At 45.4% G+C, this 22488-nt stretch overlaps 1 protein-coding gene across 1 annotated transcript in view; it reads right to left on the reverse strand.

The window, feature by feature from the left end:
* Window positions 1-696: 696 nt before the first annotated feature.
* The window catches only part of LOC307228481 (C-myc promoter-binding protein-like), a 73919-nt gene continuing 52127 nt past the window's right edge, over window positions 697-22488 (reverse strand). The window contains exons 19-34 of the mRNA XM_079998145.1: window positions 21110-21251; window positions 19837-19941; window positions 19442-19534; window positions 17580-17702; window positions 17330-17479; window positions 16108-17204; window positions 15285-15513; window positions 15054-15157; window positions 14775-14950; window positions 14434-14592; window positions 11984-12164; window positions 11287-11541; window positions 10254-10371; window positions 8715-8877; window positions 3950-4014; window positions 697-3325 (exon numbers count right to left, since the gene is read on the reverse strand). Of these exons, the coding sequence (XP_079854271.1) occupies window positions 3189-3325; window positions 3950-4014; window positions 8715-8877; window positions 10254-10371; window positions 11287-11541; window positions 11984-12164; window positions 14434-14592; window positions 14775-14950; window positions 15054-15157; window positions 15285-15513; window positions 16108-17204; window positions 17330-17479; window positions 17580-17702; window positions 19442-19534; window positions 19837-19941; window positions 21110-21251 (3297 nt within the window). The 3' untranslated portion in view covers window positions 697-3188. The remainder of the gene's footprint in view (window positions 3326-3949; window positions 4015-8714; window positions 8878-10253; window positions 10372-11286; window positions 11542-11983; window positions 12165-14433; window positions 14593-14774; window positions 14951-15053; window positions 15158-15284; window positions 15514-16107; window positions 17205-17329; window positions 17480-17579; window positions 17703-19441; window positions 19535-19836; window positions 19942-21109; window positions 21252-22488) is intronic.

Consider the following 22488-nt stretch of genomic DNA (forward strand, 5'->3'; position numbering starts at 1 on the left):
CTCCCAATCCAGGAAGCCTTCCCATTTGCAGTTGTTTTTTTTGTGATTTTGTTTTTGTCAAACAGCAGTTTTTGGTCTACCAGAGAACTCAACTGTTTATTATTTTAATACATTATTGTAATTATGTGTATTTGCGATTTATTTATTTGTTTTTCTTGTTAAATTTCTGTTGTACTGAAATGTGAAAATATTTTACTTCTGCTTTTTGGCTTTGGATACGTTCAACACACGCGACTTTAAGTGCCGGGAAATGTGAAATTCTACATTAAAATCCAGACGCAGTTTTTCAATCCAAACCATTTCTTCGTTCTATCTCCTCATCTGGATATTGAATCACGTGTAGCTGATCATTTAGGGAGCTCCGTGTTTACTGTTGGTGTAATGGGAGTTCGCCAACACAAAAGCACCTTCAGTTCTTTTTGTATAATACAGTTACGCAGCCCATTCATCGTTTCTTCAGTTGAATTGCCTTTCAGAATTTCTCCACTTGCTCCAGCGGCTGTCGCGCACTTGTCATTGTGATGCGGACACGGAAAAAAACAAAACAAAACGCATCCGATTGACAAACTTTCAAAATCCACGTCCACGCTCCAATCCTGCGACCGGCATTTCACAACGGCAGAACAAGAAGAGCTCATTTGAGAATTGAACACAGCCGACACGTCCCGCTCTCTCACCACAACAGACGATCAAATGTCATGTTACCGTGTTTTTAATTCCAACAGTTTTCCAGAACATCCAGATCTCCAAACAAGTGCATCTTGTACAAAACTGTCTTTCTGCTACTTTTAGGCTCCGCCGTCACTTTATTCCACAGCTCCGTTTTCTATGATGTTTAAACAGATTTTAATCACCGTACACAAACGTCTTGAAGACTCGAAACGTAGTCCCGTTTTTTTTTGTTTTTGTTTTTTTTTAACGAACGAACGAACGAATGAATGAATGAATGCTGACAGATGGTTCAATTTGTTCATTTAGGATTGCTAGACGAAAAAGCTGTGTCTTACTGCTCCATCCGCTCATTTACACCCGTTATTTTCCGTTCACCGTCTCCAGTCGCTCAATATAAATTGTTTTTCACATTCTATGAACTCCATTCTGAGGTGAAGATAGATGATGAACTGGATATTCCCTTAAAGCGTCACCCGTTTCCTTAATTTTCGCAGTTTCCGTAAATCTATATACCATATAAAATATATAATGTCACCCCCCCCCACCAAAAAAAAAATAATTCAAGCTATGGGATTAAAGATGAAGGTATTTAAAGCTTTACAGCACTTCAGTTGAGTTAAATTTCATTAAAAAAAAAAAAAAACAGCCTTCATCACTGAAACACCAGTGAAGTCCTGATGGTTGAAGTTCACATTTCAACTACATCTGATGCTGTACTAAAACCCAATAACATGTTTTTTTTTTGTTTTTTGTTTTTTTTTACACTTTGTACCATAAATGTAATAAAATAATACAAGATAAAATGTACATATACTGTATACTTCAGCCGATCATGCAGGGCCAGCTTATATGAAGCCTTAAAAAAAACTAAACAAAAAAACAAAACAAAACAAAAATAAAAACACAAGTGGTTAAACATTTCACCGCTTTGGTCAACAGGACACACAAGCACAGAGCCTTCCCTCCCAGGTTTTCCTCTGAGTTTCGTAGCCGTGGCAGAAACATCATGAGGGTTCATTTGTTTATGTAACGCGACGGCAGTTTAAATGCTTTACATGTTTCAAAATAAGAGCGTCGGGGCCAACCAGCGACGCACTTGTTTTCCCCCCCGTGTACAACATGGGGAACGTTCTGCAGACAAACCAGTTAAACAGTGGTTATTCATGTATTCACGTCATAATCCTATCAAATAGTAAGAATTAAAATCCCTGCCCCGCCATACCAAGTTCATCCTATTTTCACTTGTGCCATTTTTGGTTTTCTGGAGGAGGAGGGAAAATTAAAACATCCCTGCCAATCCACATGACAATAACAAAAATGATAATAACTAAACTTCCTGGACCTTATAAGTGAGCCAGGAACGGGCTCTCCTGGATGTGATGACACTTCTGTTTTTTTTTATATCCAATATGTCTGCCACGTCAACTGAGCAGCGCTACGACGACCGAGTCCCACACCATCCGCCACTGGGTGGAGGCGGGGAAGGGAATTCAACAGATTTCTGGGAGCTGACGTGATCTTAACTGAAGTTAAAATATCGCCATGGGTCCTTGAACGGCAGACATGACCGCCACTGAAGGGGCTTGAGTTTCTTTTTTTTTTACTCACCAGTTAATATTTTAATACATCCTGAGGGAGACTGGCGTCCAAACCATCGCAGTTATACGTTTCATACGGTTTGAGGACGCTTCTACCCTCGATATAAAACAATAAAAATACACGACCATCGGTGGCAGCAGGACGTGGCTCCACCGCTGGCAGCAGCAGCACGTGGCTCTACCGCTCCACCTTCCCATGAGTAAAGTACATGTGCATAGTATGAGACGACCACATCACTCAGAACGAGAGCTTTTGTAAACAAAATGGGAACAAAATAAAAACGGCAAAAAAAATAAAATAAAAATGAAAACGTTTAAAAAGGCCCGTCGCAGCGTCGCTGTGGCCGCAGGGGTCGAAGCACGGGAGGCGGCCGAGAGACATTCCAAGCGGCTTTGAGCGCTGACACTACTTCCCTGGTGGGTCAAGGACACACACAGAGGCGCTGTTCACTCTTTAACTGTTTTGTTTTCAGGGCCCCGCAACCGAACCGACGCACACTGAAACGGAAACACAACGGCGGACGAGACGCTGCAATAAATAAAGCTTACTTCGTATAAATAGATTTCACGTTAGGTAAAATATTGCTAGTGTTGGTTTTATGTATACACATATATATATTTATATGACTATACAATATAAATGTTGCATTAGAAAAGCCCTACTGGTGTGCGTATGTACAGTGTGTATGTGCGTGTTGTATGTAACAATTTGTACAGCGACTTCCAGTCGGTCCAGTAACACTGTTGAGATGAAAGGTACCGAGCTCCCTGTTCAGCGCCAGCTCCACCGGTTCAGCCCAAAGCGAGAACAAAACCAAAGCGAGGCCAAAACTGACAAATTCACAGTCCCACCCACAGGGGTTGTTTTTTCTTCTTTTGGTTTTTGTTTTTTTCCCTGAGCTCTGAGCCGCGCCCGCCCTACAGGAAGGGCTCCCCGAACGTCCTGCGGCACTCCATCACCCCCGTGCCGGGAGGACGGTCGCAGTTGTGGCTCAGCTTCGCCAGGTTGGGCGGCAGACGGTCGTAGGCCATCTTGTATTCCCGATCGAATGCATCTGGAGACGACAAGGCACAAAGGCCGAGAGGGTTGAGATGTGTAAGGTATGAACTGTACGTCTGGTACAGAGAAGTACAGGGAAGGTTACGAATACAATGACTCTATCAACTGTTATTACAACAGTTTTGTTAAATGAATATATATATATATATATATATATATATATATATATATATATATATATATATATATATATATATATATATATATATAGTTAATATTTCATTTTTTAATTGTTAATAAATCTTTTTTAATTGTTAATAATTCTTTATTTTATTTTTATTTTTTTACAGATTTTCTTCATTTCTCTTTACCGTTAAGTATAAAGTGAATGAAGTGAGTTCATCTAGAACAGTTAAGTGCAGCAGGCAAGTATGAAGGTAAATGTTTGGCTCAGTTGTAGGTTCATGGGTTAATAACGTCGTTGCCTCCGATGTCGAACTACTGAACTCATTTTGGCAAAAATAAATATATGGAAAAATAAAGTGACCACTACTTAATGACATTGAGGCCTAATATTTATATTTAGACATCGTAAGTATTTTCAAGGACCTGTACAACAAAATAAAAAAACAAACAAACTGACAGACAACGACAAGCATCAGGCAGAAGCCCAATTTACCGATATCGATGTTGTCCTTTCCCAGAGCCACCAGAGAAAGGAAGAGCACGTCACGGTACAAACTCCTACAGAGGGAAAAGAGCACAGTGAAGGTCAGCTGATCCGAAAAGCAGCGAACAGAGACCTGCAAAGCCTCCCCAGATCACTGGAGCACGTCGGGTCTTCATGATGAATACATTCATTAAAGTCTTATCTTATCTCACCTCAGCAGCAAACGTTTAAAAAGGATAAAAACCAAATGAAAGCAGCGGGGAGATCTGCCCTGCGGAGATGACTCTTTTCTAATGGGAAGTATCCCAAAGTGAAATTAAAGGGTTAAAGGGTGAAGTGAAATTATTATGCTCTTCCTTATTTTCTGTCATATATAAAATGTCGGATGTTGATATTAGACGTGGCCAAAGCGTCAAATAATGAGGTGAAATAATGACAGAGTAATGGCTGTGGACAAAACCCTCAGGGTTCTGACCGCGCTGAACGCTCCATTTTCAAAGGTTTTTTCTGGAAGTTGGAAATGTTATGGTCACCCGCTCCATCCCATCCGCTGTGCATTTCTCCACAAAAAAAAAACAAAAACAGTGTGTTTTCATTGCAGATGTATTTATTTATCTTATTTTATTTTCCCGGTGCGTCGCGGTGCGGTGTCCTTGTCTCCCACAAGCTTCAAGAACGGCAACCAAAGTCTGAAAAAACTTTGAAATGAGTCCTTGTAGATTTAACATGAGTGAAGATTCAAAAACTGGATTGCTTTGTTTCGCGCCTCAAATTTGTTCATAAACTGATTTTGGTGGACTGATCAAAGTCAAAGTTACGGAGTAAGTGCAACGAAAGCTGGAAGCCGTGCTCAAACGTCATTGGCTCACAGACCTCGGGAGGGTGGCTCCTCCCACTCAAACAGCCCGTTTTGGAACAAGAGGGTCATAGAGGCACGTCACTGGCTAGAATGCATAATCTGAGCGGTATTATCAGCGACAAACTTCAAAGACATGTTTTGGGGACCTCAGAGGCCTATAGTAACTTGTGTAAAAAGGAGCATAACTGGTCCCCTTGAAAGTTCATGAATGAATGTTTATTTTATCTTTCTGCAATGATAGCGCCACCTACAGATGTTTCTGGTTTCAGATGTTGTGAATTGCCGCCGCTTTGATCCTGCTCCAAATAGTGGGTTTTTACAAATACTTATTTTGCACAATTATTTTAAAAATGATTTATTTTCAGGAAAAAAAAAAAACATTCTGAAAAATGGCGAGTCCAATCCGAACCGCGGAACTCGGCTGCCAAGACGAGAAACTGAAACACGTCCGTCTCTCTCTCTGCTTTTATTCTTCAATTTCATCCTTTTTCTTCTTAAAAATGCAACTCGGACGCTCTATGTGTCTTTTACAGTTAGCGCTTCGCCTGACCGCCGGCTGCACCGCAGTGCGGAGCTTGAGGTCGCGAGCGGACAGGGAGAACGGGGTGGAGAACGTTCCTTCTCTGGAGGCGGAGAGTGGAGGACTGGTTGAAAATGATCACACCCATTTAATTACATTGGGTTTAGTGTTATTGCATCTGGGAACAGGGGCTCTGTCCCCTCTCAGGCAGTGGAGGAGCGGGGAGACGAGGAGCGAAGTAATGTATCCGTAATGGTAGACGTCCACCAGACGCATTGGCGCAGTGTATGGGCGCAGCGCCGTGTGCCATAAGTGCTGCTTCCTTTTAAACCCATGTAAATCCACTGCTGCGGCTCCACCAGCCACGTTAGCCACTCGGGGCCCACGCGGCATTTCTCTATTTTTGCGCGAGAGGTCTATTTTTTTCTATTTTTTTTTGTGCTGCGCGCGGCCACGCGAGCCTTATCAATAGAAACACGAGATAAAAAACGACATAGAAATGTTTTTGTAAGGAGTACAGTGAATTTAATGTGTTTTATCTACATAGGATCAGAAACTACAGCTGCTGTTGGATTTACTTATTGACCAAGATCCGTTTTAAATACAAAGAACACTGGCAACGTTCTCCCGGTTTGTGAAGTGCTCAGTTAGGGAGAACAAAAGAAGATTTGTTTGTAAAATCGTTGTAATTGTTGTAGTTTTAATAAATGAGAACATAATTGACAGTTCCTTATAGCTTGCGGGAAGAAACTCCATCTTCGTCTCTCTGTCCTCACTGACTGCGGAGGTGTTTGCCTGAACGCAGCACCTGGAACAGTCCGTTGTTGGGGTGGTGAGGATCCTTCATTATCCTGCGGGCTCTGCTACTACACCTCCTGGTGTATAACTCCTGTAAGGGGGGGAGGGTAGTTCCAGCGGTACGTTCAGCTGAACGAGTCACCCACTGCAGGGCCCGCCTGTCCTGAGCAGCACAGTTCCCAAAGCAGGCAGTGATGTTTCCTGTCAGGATGCTCTCCACTGCTCCAGAGAAGAAGGACTTGAGGATCAGAGACTCTGAGAATTTCTTCAGCTGCCTGAGGTGGTAAAGACGCTGCCTCGCCTTTCTCATCAGTGTCTGTATGTGTAGTCCATGTTAAGTCCTCCGTGATGTGGTCTCCCAGGGACTTGAAGCTGCTCACCCTGTCGACAGAAGTCCCATTAATCATCAAAAGCGCGTGCGTCTTCGGTTGTAACCCTCTCCTAAAGTCCACAATCAGCTCCTTAGTTTTGCTGACGTCCAGGAGGGGGCTGTTGTCCTGGCACTAGAGTGACAGGTCAGCCACCTCCTCGCGGCAGGCCTTCTCGTCATCTTCGGGCCCACCACGACGGCGTCATCAGCAAACTGAAATATGGTGTTGGAGCTGGACCTGGCCACACAGTCATGTGTGTACAGGGAGTACAGTAGGGGGCTGAGGACGCAACCCTGGGGGGGATCCTGTGTTCAGAGTGAGGGAGCTGGACGTGTGCCTCCCCACCCTAACCACATGGGGCCTGGCTGTGAGGAAGTCCAATATCCAGGCGCACAGCGGAGTCTTCAGTCCTAGTTCCAGTAGCTTGGCAGTCAGTCTGGTGGGGACTATGGTGTTGAAAGCTGAACTGTAGTCAATAAACAGCAATCTCACATAGCCCCTCTTCTGACCATCCACGTGCGTGAGCGTGGTGTGCAGTACCTGGGAGAAGGCGTTGTGGTGTCGTGGATCTGTTCGGCCGGTATGCAAACCGCAGGGGGTCAACGGTGCGGGGGAGGGAGGCACAGATGTCTGCTAAATGTAATGTCAAGATGTAATCCTTAATCAGCCTCTCAAAGCACTTCATGACCACCGAGGTGAGGGCCACTGGACAGTAATCACTCAAGCAGGCTGGAGAGGGCACAGGGATGATGGTGGACCTCTTGGAGCGGGACGAGGTTGCGTCCTCATTCTGGTGCGATTGCCGCTTGGCTTACCGCGGTGCTTCCTCCAGCGGCGCTCCCGTGGAACAGCGACCCCATTGATGTTACTGTCTTGTCAGCGGATAAAATGTCCCAAAGTTGTTCTGTCAGGGAATTTCAGGGAACATCCACGAGTGCATCTCGGTCATAGGAGATCACTGCAGATGAGTTTTTGGCAGACATGATGTAGCAACAAAAAACCGCAAACAATTAAAAAAAAACCTGTGATCTAGATGGAGCGTTCGTGTAGGAGAGCACAGGGGGCGGCGCACAAGCAGCAACACCAATAACCCTAACCCTTTAAAAAAAGTTTTTAAATCAGTGTCATAATTTTCAACCTGTCCTAGACTCTCGGCCTCCGGAGAATGAACATTCTCCACCCGCACCTCTCCTTGTACGCTTGTTCCCTCCCTAGCTCCGCGCTGAGGTGCAGCCATCGGGCAAGTGTGTGGCCGATGCCACCGCACCACCAACTGTAAAACTGAGTGGTATTTTAAGAAGAAAAATAATAAAATGTAAGAATATAAAGACCTGTCTCAGTACAGACTGAACGTGTTTCAGTTCCTAGTCTTTGCAGCTGAGCTCCACGGTTCAGGTTGGACTCCCCATTTTTCCGAATGATTTTATTTCTTCCAGAAAACAAATAATTTTTTAAATATTTGTGCAAATTAAATAATAACCCAATATTTTGGCTTTATTTGGATTGGGCTCCACCCCAACTTTAAGGCAATGTTACTGTTTCCATTCCCACACACTTCCATTTACAGCTGTACCGACATTTTCCCAAAATGATACTAGATCGAGAGTGGGGAGATTTAATTAACGACTTTTATGGAACATCCACATCGGATCTTTTTCCCGGGGTATGTTGTAACCAGTACCATCTGTATATTGGCCTTTTCCAGTAAATGTGAATTTTGGTACCAGCTGATGCTTTGGGTACTAATGACCATATTGGTTAAATATATGATCAATTTAAATATATAAACCATTCAGATTATTTTATTTCTGCGTTTCTGCAAATCTCACGATCGGTCCTTCCAAATGTAAAAAGGTGTGATGGGGTCGACAGCTCACCATGTAAGTGCCAGATAACTCAGCTTCATGGGGAATAACAATTGGGATCTAATGCTTTGTACGAAGGACCTGCTGTTAGCAATTACAGCAGGGAATGTGGATGACAGCGTGTCTCCATAGCAACGCCTCCTTCCATCTGTCACTCAAACTAATTGACGGCAAGCAAACGGAACACCCCCAACCCCTAACCTAATTACACATACATTCACAAAAAAAAGTGTAATGCTTTCTGAAATATGAAAAATAGTCAGAAGAACTTCAATAATAAAATATTATTTACAAATATTTTTCCATTGCAAGTGACGGGATTACCAATTCCCCTTGGACTCATCAAATGATGTTCTCTGACCTTTGGCGTTTGACCCCCAGCATCTGGCTCTGCAGCTGGAGGAGCTTGGCCATGGGCCGCGTGACGTCGTTCCTCTGGATGCTCTTCACCACGGACCGGAGCAGCTCCTCGCTGAAGGGCTGCTCCTCCTCCCGGAGAGGCCGCAACAGGGGGTAGCCGACGCCTGCGGGGCGGACAGACGGTTTGTTATGAGGGTTCATATGTTCCACACAGCGGTGCAACAGCACGGTCAGAGCTATCAAATCAGTACGGGGTTCTCTTCATGGCAAGCCCAAGCTGAAGCACTGACATTCACCACTTTGTTTCGTCATCATCGCTTAACACGAGCATGTGCATTTAAGGCAAAATGAAAAACACCAGGCAGACACTTCATCGACGCAAAACACGGCCAAACATGACACTCAGCACTGGGTTGGAGATCCAACAGCCTTGAGACAATCATGTTCCATGTCATTCACGTTTCACAAAAAAAGACGTTGCCACGATCACTACGCAGTGTCACAACCCAAGCGTTCACCCCAAAAGACCAGCGTCTCTGCAGACATGAACAAAACCGCAATACACCAAGCAAAAAAAACAAAACAGTAGAACAAGCAGTATCTTCATAGGACAATGACATAGAAAACACAACAGACACAAACAAGGAGATTGAGTCAGAGCACACTCACTGTCTAACAACAGAGTACAATTAAGCCCTGGAAGACAGAGAACACACAGCCTGTTAGCTCACGGTTTACTGGGACAAGATCTCCCAGAAGTAGCACAGCGCCTCGCACTGGCTCAGCGCTGGTTTTTAACTGTGTCCGACCGGTCGTCCGTCTATCTGCTCATGTTTTTTCACGCTTTCCTCAACCAGCTGGAGCAGCCATAATAGCTTCTGGAGAGTTTTAGGCCACTATCTTAGTATACGCCGATAGTAATGCAATAATACATATCCACCTGATGAACAAGAGCTATTTATTGACGTTGAACTTTGGAAAATAAAAATGCAGATAGACAATTAGTTTTCCTGAACACCAATTATTGTTTATGTTTCACAAATGAAATGTAAATATTAAACGTTTTTGCATTTACATCTAACATTGAGTAAAATTCCCTTTTAATTTGGATGGAACCATGTGATGCGTGGAATAAACGATTTTCACAAAATGATAATTGTGACAACTCTAAGACTACATTACACACACTATTACACACTACATATTCGTCTTATCTCAAAGTGAACTTTGGCATGTGAGTAAGAAGAACGATGTCTTCTTGGACGTGTACATCCTCAAATCGCCACTCCACTTCTGTTCATCATGTCGGGAGCTGATGACGACACTGCATAGAAACATTTAAAGGCATCCCATCCTCACAATATGTTGTGGGATATGCTTGCCGGCGTAGTGTGCGGCGTTTACATACTACGATATTTCACCAGATTGCCAATTTCATCCTGGCTCTTTTCACACTATGGTTTCGGACGAACTAACCACCTTCACATACTCATTTGGTGTACTAGGTTGTGAGCTGGTCTGAGGCAGCAGACTCTCTTACTGTGAGTGTTCCACAGGATGTAGAGCGGCTGGACAGGGTCCTGGTGCAGCTTCAGGTTGTCCCACAGGATCTGGATCAAAACATGCTTACTGTCCTCTGACATCCAGTGCCGAGGGACCTGGACAGGAGGTGAGAGAGAGAGAGACAGAGAGAGAGAGAGAGAGAGAGACTAAAATGTCTAAAAAAGACTGGATCTATGTTATATAGAGAAGTCCCTAATTCTAATGTTGATAAAGTACCGTTTCATTGGGTCGCCTGTCATGGCATCTATGCCCTTAACCCCGTCTATTGCTATAACCTCTGGGGTAACACTAGGAACACCGGACATGCACCGGATATCTACTCCATAATTGTTGGAATTGCTCTACTATTACTCTACTGACTATTGTTTGATGAAGCACGGTTATTTATTTCCGTTTGCTGCGTGTTCTATCGTGGAAACGGTCCCTGTAAAGCGCACACATGACACGTGAAGACTTCAACTTCCATGATCGCATGCTACTTCGGACATCCTCAGACTCCATCTTGTTTGTTGTTGTTTTGATTGAGAGACCCCTATCAGCAGAAATCACACATTATACCTTTAAATGGGAGACTTATTTGGACCTGTCTTGATACTAAATGTATTCTCAAATGGACACCCAATTTTTTGGGGAATTTTTTTGTCTATCTTACCCAGAGTCAGACAAGAAAGTCAATACCAATGTAATCCCTGTGTGTCTAGTACACAGCAGGGGTGCAACTAGCCCAACTTCTGTGAAACTGGGAAATACATCCCCCAAAGCAGACTCATTTAAGTGATACATCTTGCGCATTTATATGAATAAAAATTAAAACAAACAATACAAATACAAAAAAACAAGTATGACATCTCCATTTTTTTAAATGCTGCTACATTCCAAACTATTTTTGACTTGAGGACTTTTCTCCCTGTCTTTACAAATGTACAGGAACAGTTGAGAACTGTGTGAGTGACAAAGTTGAAGTGTCCAATATGCCACAATCACTACACTAGTATATAGTACTTTCCAACCTGGGAGTCCCTGTTGCAGTGCTCGGAGGTTAGGATGAGGCCGGGCAAGTTGCTGGGCAGGTCAAGGCGTCTGAAGTACCACAGCAGGTTCCAGTATATGATGGGATGGTGGTCCACCATGTCAGCTGCTGTGATCACAGGGTCTCCCTCGTTCTCCAGCAGGCTCTCCAGCTCCTTCCAGAGCACCAGGGGGCTCAGGTAGGGCACCGTCACAGGCTCCGGGTTGTGGAGGGGCCAGTCCATGCTCAGCGGGTCCTGGGAACACAATGGGGTGGTTGTGAGGCAATGAACTGAATACAGTTTTTACACATTTATCAGTTATAAATGTGTAGTCGGACTAGATCAGTGGTTCTCAGATTTTTGCTTGGTTACGAGTAGAAAAACATTCACTTCCCACTCCTCTTTTTAACCTTTGCATTAAAAACAACAAAACAAGTGGCAAAGCAAGTCATAATGTGTTTTGAATGAAGTTCACAAACATTATAAACACGTCCATGTTCCCATTCATTTTCACGTCAGACTTTGTTGTGCATTAAAAAATGAATAATTCGAAAATTTTGAAACTAAAAACTCTAGTCATTCAAACCGAGAAAAAAATGAAGAAAAGAAGAAAAATGCAGTTCATATGTTTCTGTTTTGCCATTATATTGCTTCCTTAGCTTCTTTAGGAAGGAGGCTGCAGGCAAGCAGGACTCACAGTGGCCTCGTTGAGGTGGGTTGGCAGGCTGCCGGACGTGGGCACACAGTGGCTGAGTCTGGGGGGATTCTCCAAGGGGCCGAAGGCGCTGACGCTGCGCGCCATGTGGGCGCCGGTGGACAGGGAGCCCTGCCGGTGCTCTGCTGGGATGTCGATGCCCTGGAGCCTGGTCAGTCTGTTCCTGGGGGGGGTGCACAAGTATGAAAGCATAAGTGCAAACATGTATTACGGTTTAGAACAGTGAGAAAGGGTTAAACAATCACCATCTTAACCATAGAATGCATGATTGCTGAAAATCAGTTTGGTTTTCATTTAAAAGTTTGTACATATAGTTTGATTCATTCATGTAGAAATAAAGTCACTGAGACACAATGAGTTCACATCATCAAACACCACCTCTGCGACCATTTTTTCCACAGTGTGGGAGTTAAAATGTCACGTGGTCGCGTTCGTGCGAGTGCAGCTTGATCATGAGGCTGTTTTGGTGCCTCTCCGGCACGAGTACTGCGTTAGCCATTGTGGTTGAAAGTCGTACCTTTTCTTCTTCTCTGGCTCAGTCGGCCTCTCTCTACCTGCACTCTCCCTGCCTGCACTTTCATAATCAGTGCGCATGCACGTAGTAGGGTTGTGCGATATGTCAAAATGTTCGCCTTGGTAGGCCTGTCATGATAACTACTTTTGTTGGACGATATATTGTCCAAGAAATATTTGCGATAAACGATATTATTGTCACTTTACGACCATTTTTTTGCCACTGATATAATGATAATATAATAGTATACTAATGCAAGTACACTCTTTCAAATAGTAATGAACTTTTAATTCTAAAGAATATTCAGAAATTGTAATGTGAAAATATTAAAATATCCTAAATAAATAAAACATAAATCAAATAAAAACACACAACCAAATGGACTCTCGGGCTTGAGTAACACATAAACTTCACCTGGTTCACTGTGTGTGTGTGTGTGTGTGTGTATGTGTGTGTGTTTGCATGCTGCCTGAGCTCCGCCCACAGTGGAACTCAAGACTCGGAGCAAGATTCAAGATTCAGGATTCAAGAGCTTATTTGTCACATACACTGTACATTCATTTGTAAAATGGTTTACACAATGCAAGTAATACATGATGTTTATTGTGGATTGTGAAATAAATTTATGTCTCAACATTTTTTTAAACCATAAAACTTTGTAGATTTGTAGGTTTTAGTATTTATTGATCTTTTCCCATTTGTATTTGTATTTATTGCATTATATGTATTTGTGAATTGTGACACATAATTCCTTCCATAATGTGTTTTTATTAACTTTTAAACGTAGAACATTTCGTCTACATGAAGTCATTTAGCTGGCACTTTTGTTCAAAGCCATTTCCAAATATATTTTTCAGTACAAATACAGGCATAAATAGTAGTTATGGATACAAAAAACAGATTGATGTTACGAGCAGCGAAAAGCAGCAAGTTGTTTTGATCGTAAATTACCACGTGACTTGAACGCAGCATCTGAGTCCACCGTGGATTCTAGCGTAGATGAAACTAAGCCAGAGACTTAGAGATCCTGGTCATTGTGAAAACTCCAAAAGATAAGGAGCAGATCGCCATTTCGGAGGATTCTTCTGTCGCCGAGATACTGTTTAAGTTTTGTCACGTTGGTACTTGGAGTAGCGGCGTCGCTACCCGGCGCTGCACCCAGGTCTTAATAATGGCATGGAAAACCCGGCTGTTTATTCTGGCATCATGCTGGCTAAAATGTTAGCGACATTATTATGTAAACAAACACGCTTGTAAACGCAGCGGACAATTATCGAGGGTCAGAAAAATGATCGAGATGATATTGATATCAAGTTGATATAGTAATTACCGTGACAGCCCTACCTACCGACCACTGTCAGCCTAACAATCGGCGATTGTCAATATATTCACGTCGGTGGGTGTCTCCCCGGTGGAACAAGGATTTTCAGAGTCATGGAAAAGCTTGTTGCCAAAAATAATACAAAATCCCCTTTAGGGGATTATTTTGGTTTTAAACCGGACACACCCGGCAAGCCGAAGGACGTCAATTAAGTCATTTGCCGTCTTTGCAAACGAGTAGTGCCTTAAAATACCAATTTAAATGGTTGTTCTTTTGCACTTTTCTGAGTAGGAGGACGGGTTTTCAGAGTTAAATGAACGCAGCATAAAAACCGTAGACAGTATGTAAGACACTGTAGACATGGTTATATTTTTACTTTACCTTTTTTTTTTTTTTTCTTTAAATCAATGCTAATTAATTTCCCAAGACAACTTTGAAACACCTCTTCATTGTAATGATACCAAAGGGTTTGTTGGAGGACATTTTCGGCGCAGCGATAATACCAGTGGAAAAGTTTGTCTTCGGGCCTGCCTTCATTAAGGAATTCCTGGTATTTTAGATGATTAAAATATTGTGAATTGTAGTAATTGAAGTTACCTTCCGTTCTCTAAGTAGGGTTGTTGGCCCGGCCCCCTAGGGTAGGTGGGAGACAGGGTGGTGGTGGGACAGGGGGTGGACAGGGTGGATGTGCCTGTTGACACTGAGTAGGAGGAGGCCACAGCGTCATCCCCAGAGGGACTGCTCTTCAGGAAGAGCCTGCGGGACAGAACAGGATGTGAATAAAGTTTTAGCACTCATAAATCTGTGTGCTCTGTGGTATCCAACAAATTGCATCAATACTATCAAGTATGCTTCAAGTCGGCATTCAATATCAGCAGTCCTTTTTGTTGAAAACTAAATGTGTCACAGTTTTGTAGTTTTTTAGAGCTCCGTCTTACCTGCCAGGGCCCCGCATGTCCCTGATCTCCACATTAAGAAAGGGCAGGAAGGGGTTGCCGCAGAACGGACAGGTGGTGTTGAGGTTGGAGTCATCGGCCGTCCAGCCGGCCATGATCTCCTCGTCGTACACCAGGCAGTCGCACGTCTTACAGCGTGAACAGCTAGAGATCAGCAGCTGGAACCAGGAAAGGAAATTTCATGTATTAAAAATTTTGGGTGACTTTATTCCTTCTACTCTGGTATCTGATATGAATTGCTTTCACAGTGGCTTGTTCTACCTCCATGGCATAATTGTTGAAGATACTGGTGTTGCTGGTGTAGCGTGAGGAGCCCAGGTCCGACTTGTCTGGCAGCAGGAAGCCAGGAGGAGAGAGCACGCAGTCTGAACACAAACAGCACAAAATGAAAATTATGTTCAACAAGTGAATGAGTAGTTCAATGTGAGATGAACTACTCGTCTCCAGTTGTGGTGAAGCCTCTAGGTGGAGTATCTCTCTGAGAAGTCTCACTGTGGTTCAGCGGTGTGTGTCTCTCAGAGTTGGAGCCCCTGTTGGGGCTGTCCAGCCTCGGGCGGAGGGGGCTCCGTCGAGGGCTCCTGTAGGGCCCCAGAGGGCCGTTCCTGTGAGGGGAGATCAGGGGGCCGTCCAAATCGCCGCATCCTTCTTCATCCAGCGGGGAGGAGCAGTCTGGGTCACCCATACCCAGGGAGGACACACTCAGACGATCGCTGTTACTGTCCTATATGAGACGTAGAGGAAGTAGGTAGAGCAGAGGTCTCAAACTACAGGCCCAGGGCCACATCCCGCCCGCGAGAAAATTTAATGCGCTACATGTTTATAAAATATTGTTAAAAAAAATCCCAACACTTAATTAATCCATGAAATTTGAGCTCATGTTTTCTGAATATAAAACAATGTGAAACTGAATATAGTGTAAGAATGTATGATTATGTGGCTATTTTTAAAGTATTATATAAAAATGTATCATTAGGCAATTCACTAATGCGCGGTATAAAAATAAAGTGAGACAGTTTATTTTCCCTTGATGAAGAGAGCACAACCTGGCCAGTGGCCCCCAGGTACTTTGAGTTTGAGACCAGTGCTTTAACATCTAATGCTTTGCACCAATGTCTCCTAAATAACTGCTGAGAACAACGTGAGCCACAAGAGGGCAGCAGTGCACCAACTTTATCATGGGCTTGGAAATGTTGAGAACTAATCAATAAATTGATGAAGATCCTCATAAAATCATGGGCTGATAAAATGCAGACAATAGACTGCAAAGACTCCCCCACCTCCCCAGGTCTGGTAAGCCCTCACCCTGGTCCTGTACCTTGCTGGTGTAGGTGGCCAGGCGGGAGTACCAGCGGCTGGCCTTCTCTGCCACACCCTTCCCCGCAGAGACCACGCTGTGCTTGAACTCATTCAGGGTGGGCGTGAGCAGGGAGTCCAGCGCGAAGGAGGAGGAGGAGGGGGACGCCAGGCTCCGGCCGTAGGTCTCTCTGTCCCCCCGCTCCCTGTAAGGGCTGGGCCGGGGGCTGGGGCTGGGGGTTGGGGTGGCGCTGGAGGAGCGACAGGGGGGTGAGGAGAACAAACGCTGGCGTGAGGCCGGCTGGGAGGGTGAGGAGGGGTGGTATGTGCGGGAGCGCGGTATTCCTCCGGTTCTGAGGGGGGAGCCGTGGGGGAGGCTGGCTCGGCGCGGGCCGGAGAGCAAGGAGGAGGAGTGAGGGTGAAGGAGGAGCGGGCTGGCCGGGTCCTGGAGGTCCAGGCTGGGGGTGCGGCTGCTCAGCGGGCTCCCCAGGTGGTTCATGTAGAGCTCGATCTCCCTGGCCAAGTGCCTGCCACCGGGCACTCCCTCCCCCTGCTCCAAAAACTGCTCTTCGTCCAATGGCCGGGATCGGCACTCGGCAGCCAGCAGTGACAGGGGGTCATAGCCTGTCTCGATGCCGGTGCGCTTCACCACGCCCCCGTAGCTCGCGCTGCGCCCCACGGCTCTCTTACGAGCCTCGCCTGCTCTGCGAGCTTCAGGTGGGGGCTCGTCCAGATCCAGGTCCTCTAGGTCGAAGATGGCGTCCGTAATCCCCTTGTCCTCATCACTGGAGTCCCTTTCTTCTGACTCTTCCCCGTGCACGCGGCCCCTGATCGGTGGACCCCGTAGCCCATCGGACCCGACCAGCGCCAGCGAACGAGGTCTCCTGCTCGCACTGATGTTGGCACCGGAGAGGATCTTGGCATCGGCGCCCAGGTGTCCTGCGATCTTGTCCGGGTCGGTCTCGCCCCGGCTCATGGCCAGACCCAGAACGGTGGCGCCGCTGCCGACACTTCCCACCACCTCTTCCAGAGCGCTGCGATGCCTCCTGAGTCGGCTGTGAGCCTGGACCTCCCCAATGTCCTCCAGAGAGGAGGTGAACAGGAGGCCCGCCACGTGATCTGAGAGATGGACAAAGCCCGAGAAGGAGAGAGAAAATGTGAAACAGTGAGTGAGAAAAGGAGGACAATGATGCAGGAATCACACACAATCACCGCTTTCTATACGTTATTTGATCCCTTTTTACCTGCGGACACCGAGCCCTTGGGCTTACAGGCTCCGTCATCAAAGGGACAGTTACCACGGACGATGCCGCAGGACTTGAAGGTAGGATTGGCATCGATGACGAGCTGGGGGAGACTGTCTCCACTTCCCTTGGTGCTCTCCGTCTCCGACACTATTCGCAGGCACCAACACATACGCACAAAGAACTTAATGCCCAATAGTGGAAGGTGCGATGGAGGTAAATAGGCGAAGGCATCTGTCTGTCTACTTACAGGAGCTGCAGTCGCTCTCCTTCTTGTCATCCTCCTTGTCGGGACCGGGGTCCGGAGCGCCAGGGTCTCCTCTCCGCACCTCCTCTTTGGAGAGAGAGTTGTAGCCCAAATCTGACTGGTCGCCTGGTACACGCAGACGGCAATGTGGAGAAATGAATTCAAACAGATAAAGACAGGGAAGAAAGGTAAAAGTGAGATCCTACAAGTTTTTGCTAACTACACTAAAAGATAAAATGGAGCAGTTAAATAATAATTGAACAAACTCATCGCTGTAGAGAAAAATGGCGCCAGCAATGGATCAGGGAATCATTGGAACCCTCACTGGACACTAAACTAGGACAAGGGGGCTTATGAACTATCCCTCACCTGGAATGTTGTCCTAAACAAGCAAAAACCAGGCTACCCAGAAATCCACCATCCTCAAAGTGCATGTCATAATGGAGACTTTTGACAATTGATTTAAAATAAGTTCTTCGGTGCATCTGAGCTCCAGGAGACCCCCTCTGAGCGCCCTGAAAGCAACATGTGGTGTCACAGCGTCCACGCACTGAGCATCACACTCAAATGCCTTTAAAATACTTGGCCCGGCATCGATCACTCTGGCGTCGACTGCAGAGTACACGAATGTGCCGCAGTCTCGCACAAAAGAGCGCCGGGAAACCGGGTCTATCTGGAACGGTGTGAGAATAGCGCCAAGGCATTCCAGCGCTTTCATCTCCTCCACTCTGGGAGGCTCATCACAGTTTAGCAGGGAGGCAAAAACAGCTTAGCTGCGGTGCATTAAATAGAGATAGAAATCACCTCTTTAGGGCGTGGTGGGGGTCTACCGTATGTGCAGGGAAAATAAACCCTGTTTTCATGATGCCAAATGAGAACCTGATGTCAGACCAACTGGACTAACAGCTAGAAAGACGAGGGCTGTGATAGTAGGCAATCACCGCCGACCATATCTCTTTCTAGCCGTCTGTCCCCCACTCTACCGGCTCTGTCTTCTCTTTCTCCTGCCTCGTGTTTTGACTCGCTCCCTCCTCACGTCTCCAGAAACCACCTGTCTAATGATTTGCTCCTCTCTTTCATCTTTCACACGAACCTGTCTGCCTGTTTTCCCTAAATAGAGGCTGCATCCTCTGGCTCTGATACAGTACCAATGCGTCTCTCTGGGGATGAGAAATCCCAAAACTCTTTTTTTGGACCTTAATGTGCAACAGAATAGGGCTGGGTTAAAAAAATAATACCCTGATACGATTTAATTCTATTGTTTCAATTTCTGACTTAATTGGAAAACAAATGAATTGAAATATAATTTTGCCATTCGATTTGATTGGTTGCCCGAAATATTTTTGTGTGTATGTATTGATATAGAAAAATATCCCCAGCTATATCATCAATATTGAATTGAATCGTGTGCCTTTGTATCGAAAACAATTCAAATTTTCTGATCCTGCCCTACAAAAGACTGCTTTAGGCGCCGCCTGCATACTTAAAATGAGTTGTGTTAAAAACAATGCGCCTGTTGGTAATTGCTTGGCATAATTGACATTGACAATTGACTTTGTGTTGGTAGGTAAGAATGAGAGGAGGAGAGGGAAATGAGAGGACAGAGAGCTGCTGTGACCTGCCACGTACCGGGGTTTGAGTTGTGACAGTCAAGAAAAGAGGAGAACAAGGGGAGATCAGAGAAACTTCAGCGACAGAGAGTGAGAGAGAGAGAGAGAGAGAGAGAGAGCGAGAGGGAGGACAAAGTGTTTTGTGATCAAAGGGGATGAAAATGTAGGAGAAAGGAGAGCCTGAATAAAGGCAGAACGGGAAATAACAAAAAAAAAAGACAGACGGACAGAGACACGGACAGAGAGCGATTTTACCTGAGTGGAGGGCGTGTTCTCTGGGCTCAGAACCCCCCCAGAGCAGGTGGGCCACCGGGCCCCTTGAGCCCACGCTGCCAACCCCACTGCCGACTGCATGCAAGGGCACACACAGCAGGCCAGAGTGAAGGGCGGGGTTAGGGACAGAGCAGAGCAGAAATCAAGGGAGCAAAACCAGAAGTAGACACAGATAGAAAAAGGAAAACAGAAACAAAGAAAACCAGGCAGCGGGCTGATGGAGAAATAGGCCACACACAGCAACAGGATGAGGGAGAGGCACGAGGGGAACAAAAAAAACAAACAAACAAAAAAAAAAAGTAGAAAGTAAAAGATGATGTAGATCAAGATGGCTGCCGGTGAAAGATTAGATAAAAGGGCAGCCATTTTGCGTGTACCTGTGCTAGATCTATCGTCAGTGTGGTAGGGGCCCTGCTCAGCCAGGTTAGCGTCGGCAGAGCTATCCAGGCTGCCGTGACTCAGAGCATCCACGTCACTGCCATCTGCCCAAAGACAACAAGGCGTTAACAGGAAGCTGAAAGCCGGATTCCGGTTCCGTAAGACGCCAGAGAAACATGGAGTAACTAGATGAAGTTTAGTGTTGACAGACTTCGTCACACCGTCTTACTATGAACAGTGGTATCACAGTGGAAGACATGTGTTGTGACATGTGTGGCTTTACCGCCTTGGTGTCCATCCAGTCTAGTTAGCAGCGAGTTCTTCAAATGAAAAAATAAAGACAAACTACGGCTGCATCCTCAGTGCTCCGTTCCTAATTACTTTGAAGAAGCACTTTGAGGAAGCAGGGATCTTCAAGGTCAGTGGGAGCATGCACTGCATAATATGCATATTCACTGGCATGCATGCTGGGTTTGGGGGTTCTCACATATACACACATATACAGTATATAATATATATATACTGTATATATAAATTATATCTACTGTGTATATACAGGTATTCCCCACTTAACAACCGAGTTCCATTCCTACGACCAGATCTTTCAGCGAATTGGTCGATAAGCGAGGACCCGCCCCCTTACCGTTATGTCAGTCTGGGAGATTGCAAACACTAGTGTAGTGAATACTGACAGACCGCGGGAACGAGACTGAGACTGAGAACAGTGATGAGATGAGATGCTTGACGCTGAGACAGTACGCACGCAGCGGTAGTGTTCAATACCAGCTGGTCAGAGTGCAGGTCGTAAGTCTTAACGGTCGTTAAACAGTTAGGTCGTTTAGTGAGGAGTACCTGTATATATACACACACACACACACACACACACACACACACACACACACACACACACACACACACACACACACACACACACACACACACACACACACACACACACACACACACACACACACACACACACACACACAGTTGCCATTAGATGTATTTGAATTGTTGAACTCCTCTTGGAGGGCAGTCTAAATCAACTAAACTTACAGCCACAGCTCAGGGAAAGCTTTGTCTGTGTTAATATTATTATCATTATTATGAATACCATTGAAATTCCTCAAATAAAAACATTGGTTAAATGCATCTCATAGCGCATCACACTGGTTTTATACACAGAAGCAAACAATCTATCAAACAGACAAGCAACTATCAACATCAGTGACACATCTCCGGAGATGTGCGGGACGGCGTTGTCATGGTTACCTGAAAGCGGGCTCTGCGTGAGCGGTGCGCGTCTCCGAAGCGCCAGTTTGAACTGAGCCACACCCAGCACCACGTTCCTCAGCTTCATCCACAGGAAGTAGCCTCCTCTGGTGCTGGAGGGCCACGTGCTCTCCAACACCGCCTGCACCAGGGGGCAGAGGACAACGATGGGGTGACGAAATATACCAAAAAAGTCAAAAGTCCAGGATTCCCAGTTCACAGTTTACACTGCAAATATATTTATCCATATTGATGATGTCCTGGGAAATGTAATGTATACACTGAAATTAGGACTGGGTTAAAAAAGAAAGAATCTTAAATTCTATTGTTTTAATTTAAGAATCAATTTGGAAAATTGTAATATTGTCACAAATACTTCACTGGTGTCACCAGTCACAAATTTGTTCATTTCAAAAAGCAAGGTGTGGGAGTCTCTGCCCACAGGTAAGGTTAGAGGGAGGGTGAGGGAGTCTTTCTTGCTGTGGTGCACCAACATTGCGAGAGTTTTTATTGGACAGTGGAAAAAAAGGCTCGCTGGCCAGAAGTATAATGATAATGATGATAATGATGATGATGATGGTGATGATAATAATTTCAGGCGGGAGAGGAATGGCGTTCCGCTCTGGCCCGTGATCGGCTGACAAGCCAGAGCGCCGATCCCCTCCACAAGACAGACAACCATTAAGAAAGCTCCCTTAAAAGGAACCGTGCTGTCGTCTGCAGCCGGTGCTTGACCACGCCCTTTGGTCCACCACACAATGTTTATCTTGTTAACAGAAAAATAAAGAGGAATCTAAAAATGTACTGTCGCTGTGCACTATTTCCTCCAGCGCCATTCTGAAAACAGCGTTTGATTACTCACAATACAAGGAAAATGGTCAAAAAGTTTTGTTGGGAGTCTTGTTATAGCTGTTCCGGAGCATCTGGAAGGGGATGTTGCTGGGAAGGATTCTACAGTAATTAAGGGAGGCCGGACTGGGCATTGGCATTGGACATGGCACAATTTCAAACTGTCGATTATTGCATCTGCGGCATATGCACCGTATTTTCAGCGCGGCACCTTGAACTGAAGGAGTTGACCCATGTATCCGGTTTTTCACTCAGTCCTTTATAAATCCTTGGTAAAATGGATAAACCCACGAAGCCACTACTAATCAGAAAAGAAAACAATGCTTTTCGTGTTGGATTTCCTCACACTGGCAGATAAACTGCTCCCTGAGGGAGACGCGGCCCATGATTGGTATGTTGTCCATGCCGGTGGCTGCACGGCGAGGCGAGGGGTTCATTCGGCTGCTCTGCCGTGGTGGCTCTGAGGATTTGACCAGGCAAAACGAGGACTGCCGGGGAGGGGACCATGACACAGCCACCAACACCGTTGT

This window comes from Zeus faber, assembly GCF_960531495.2.
Source record: "Zeus faber genome assembly, chromosome: 3".
NCBI lineage: Eukaryota > Metazoa > Chordata > Actinopteri > Zeiformes > Zeidae > Zeus > Zeus faber.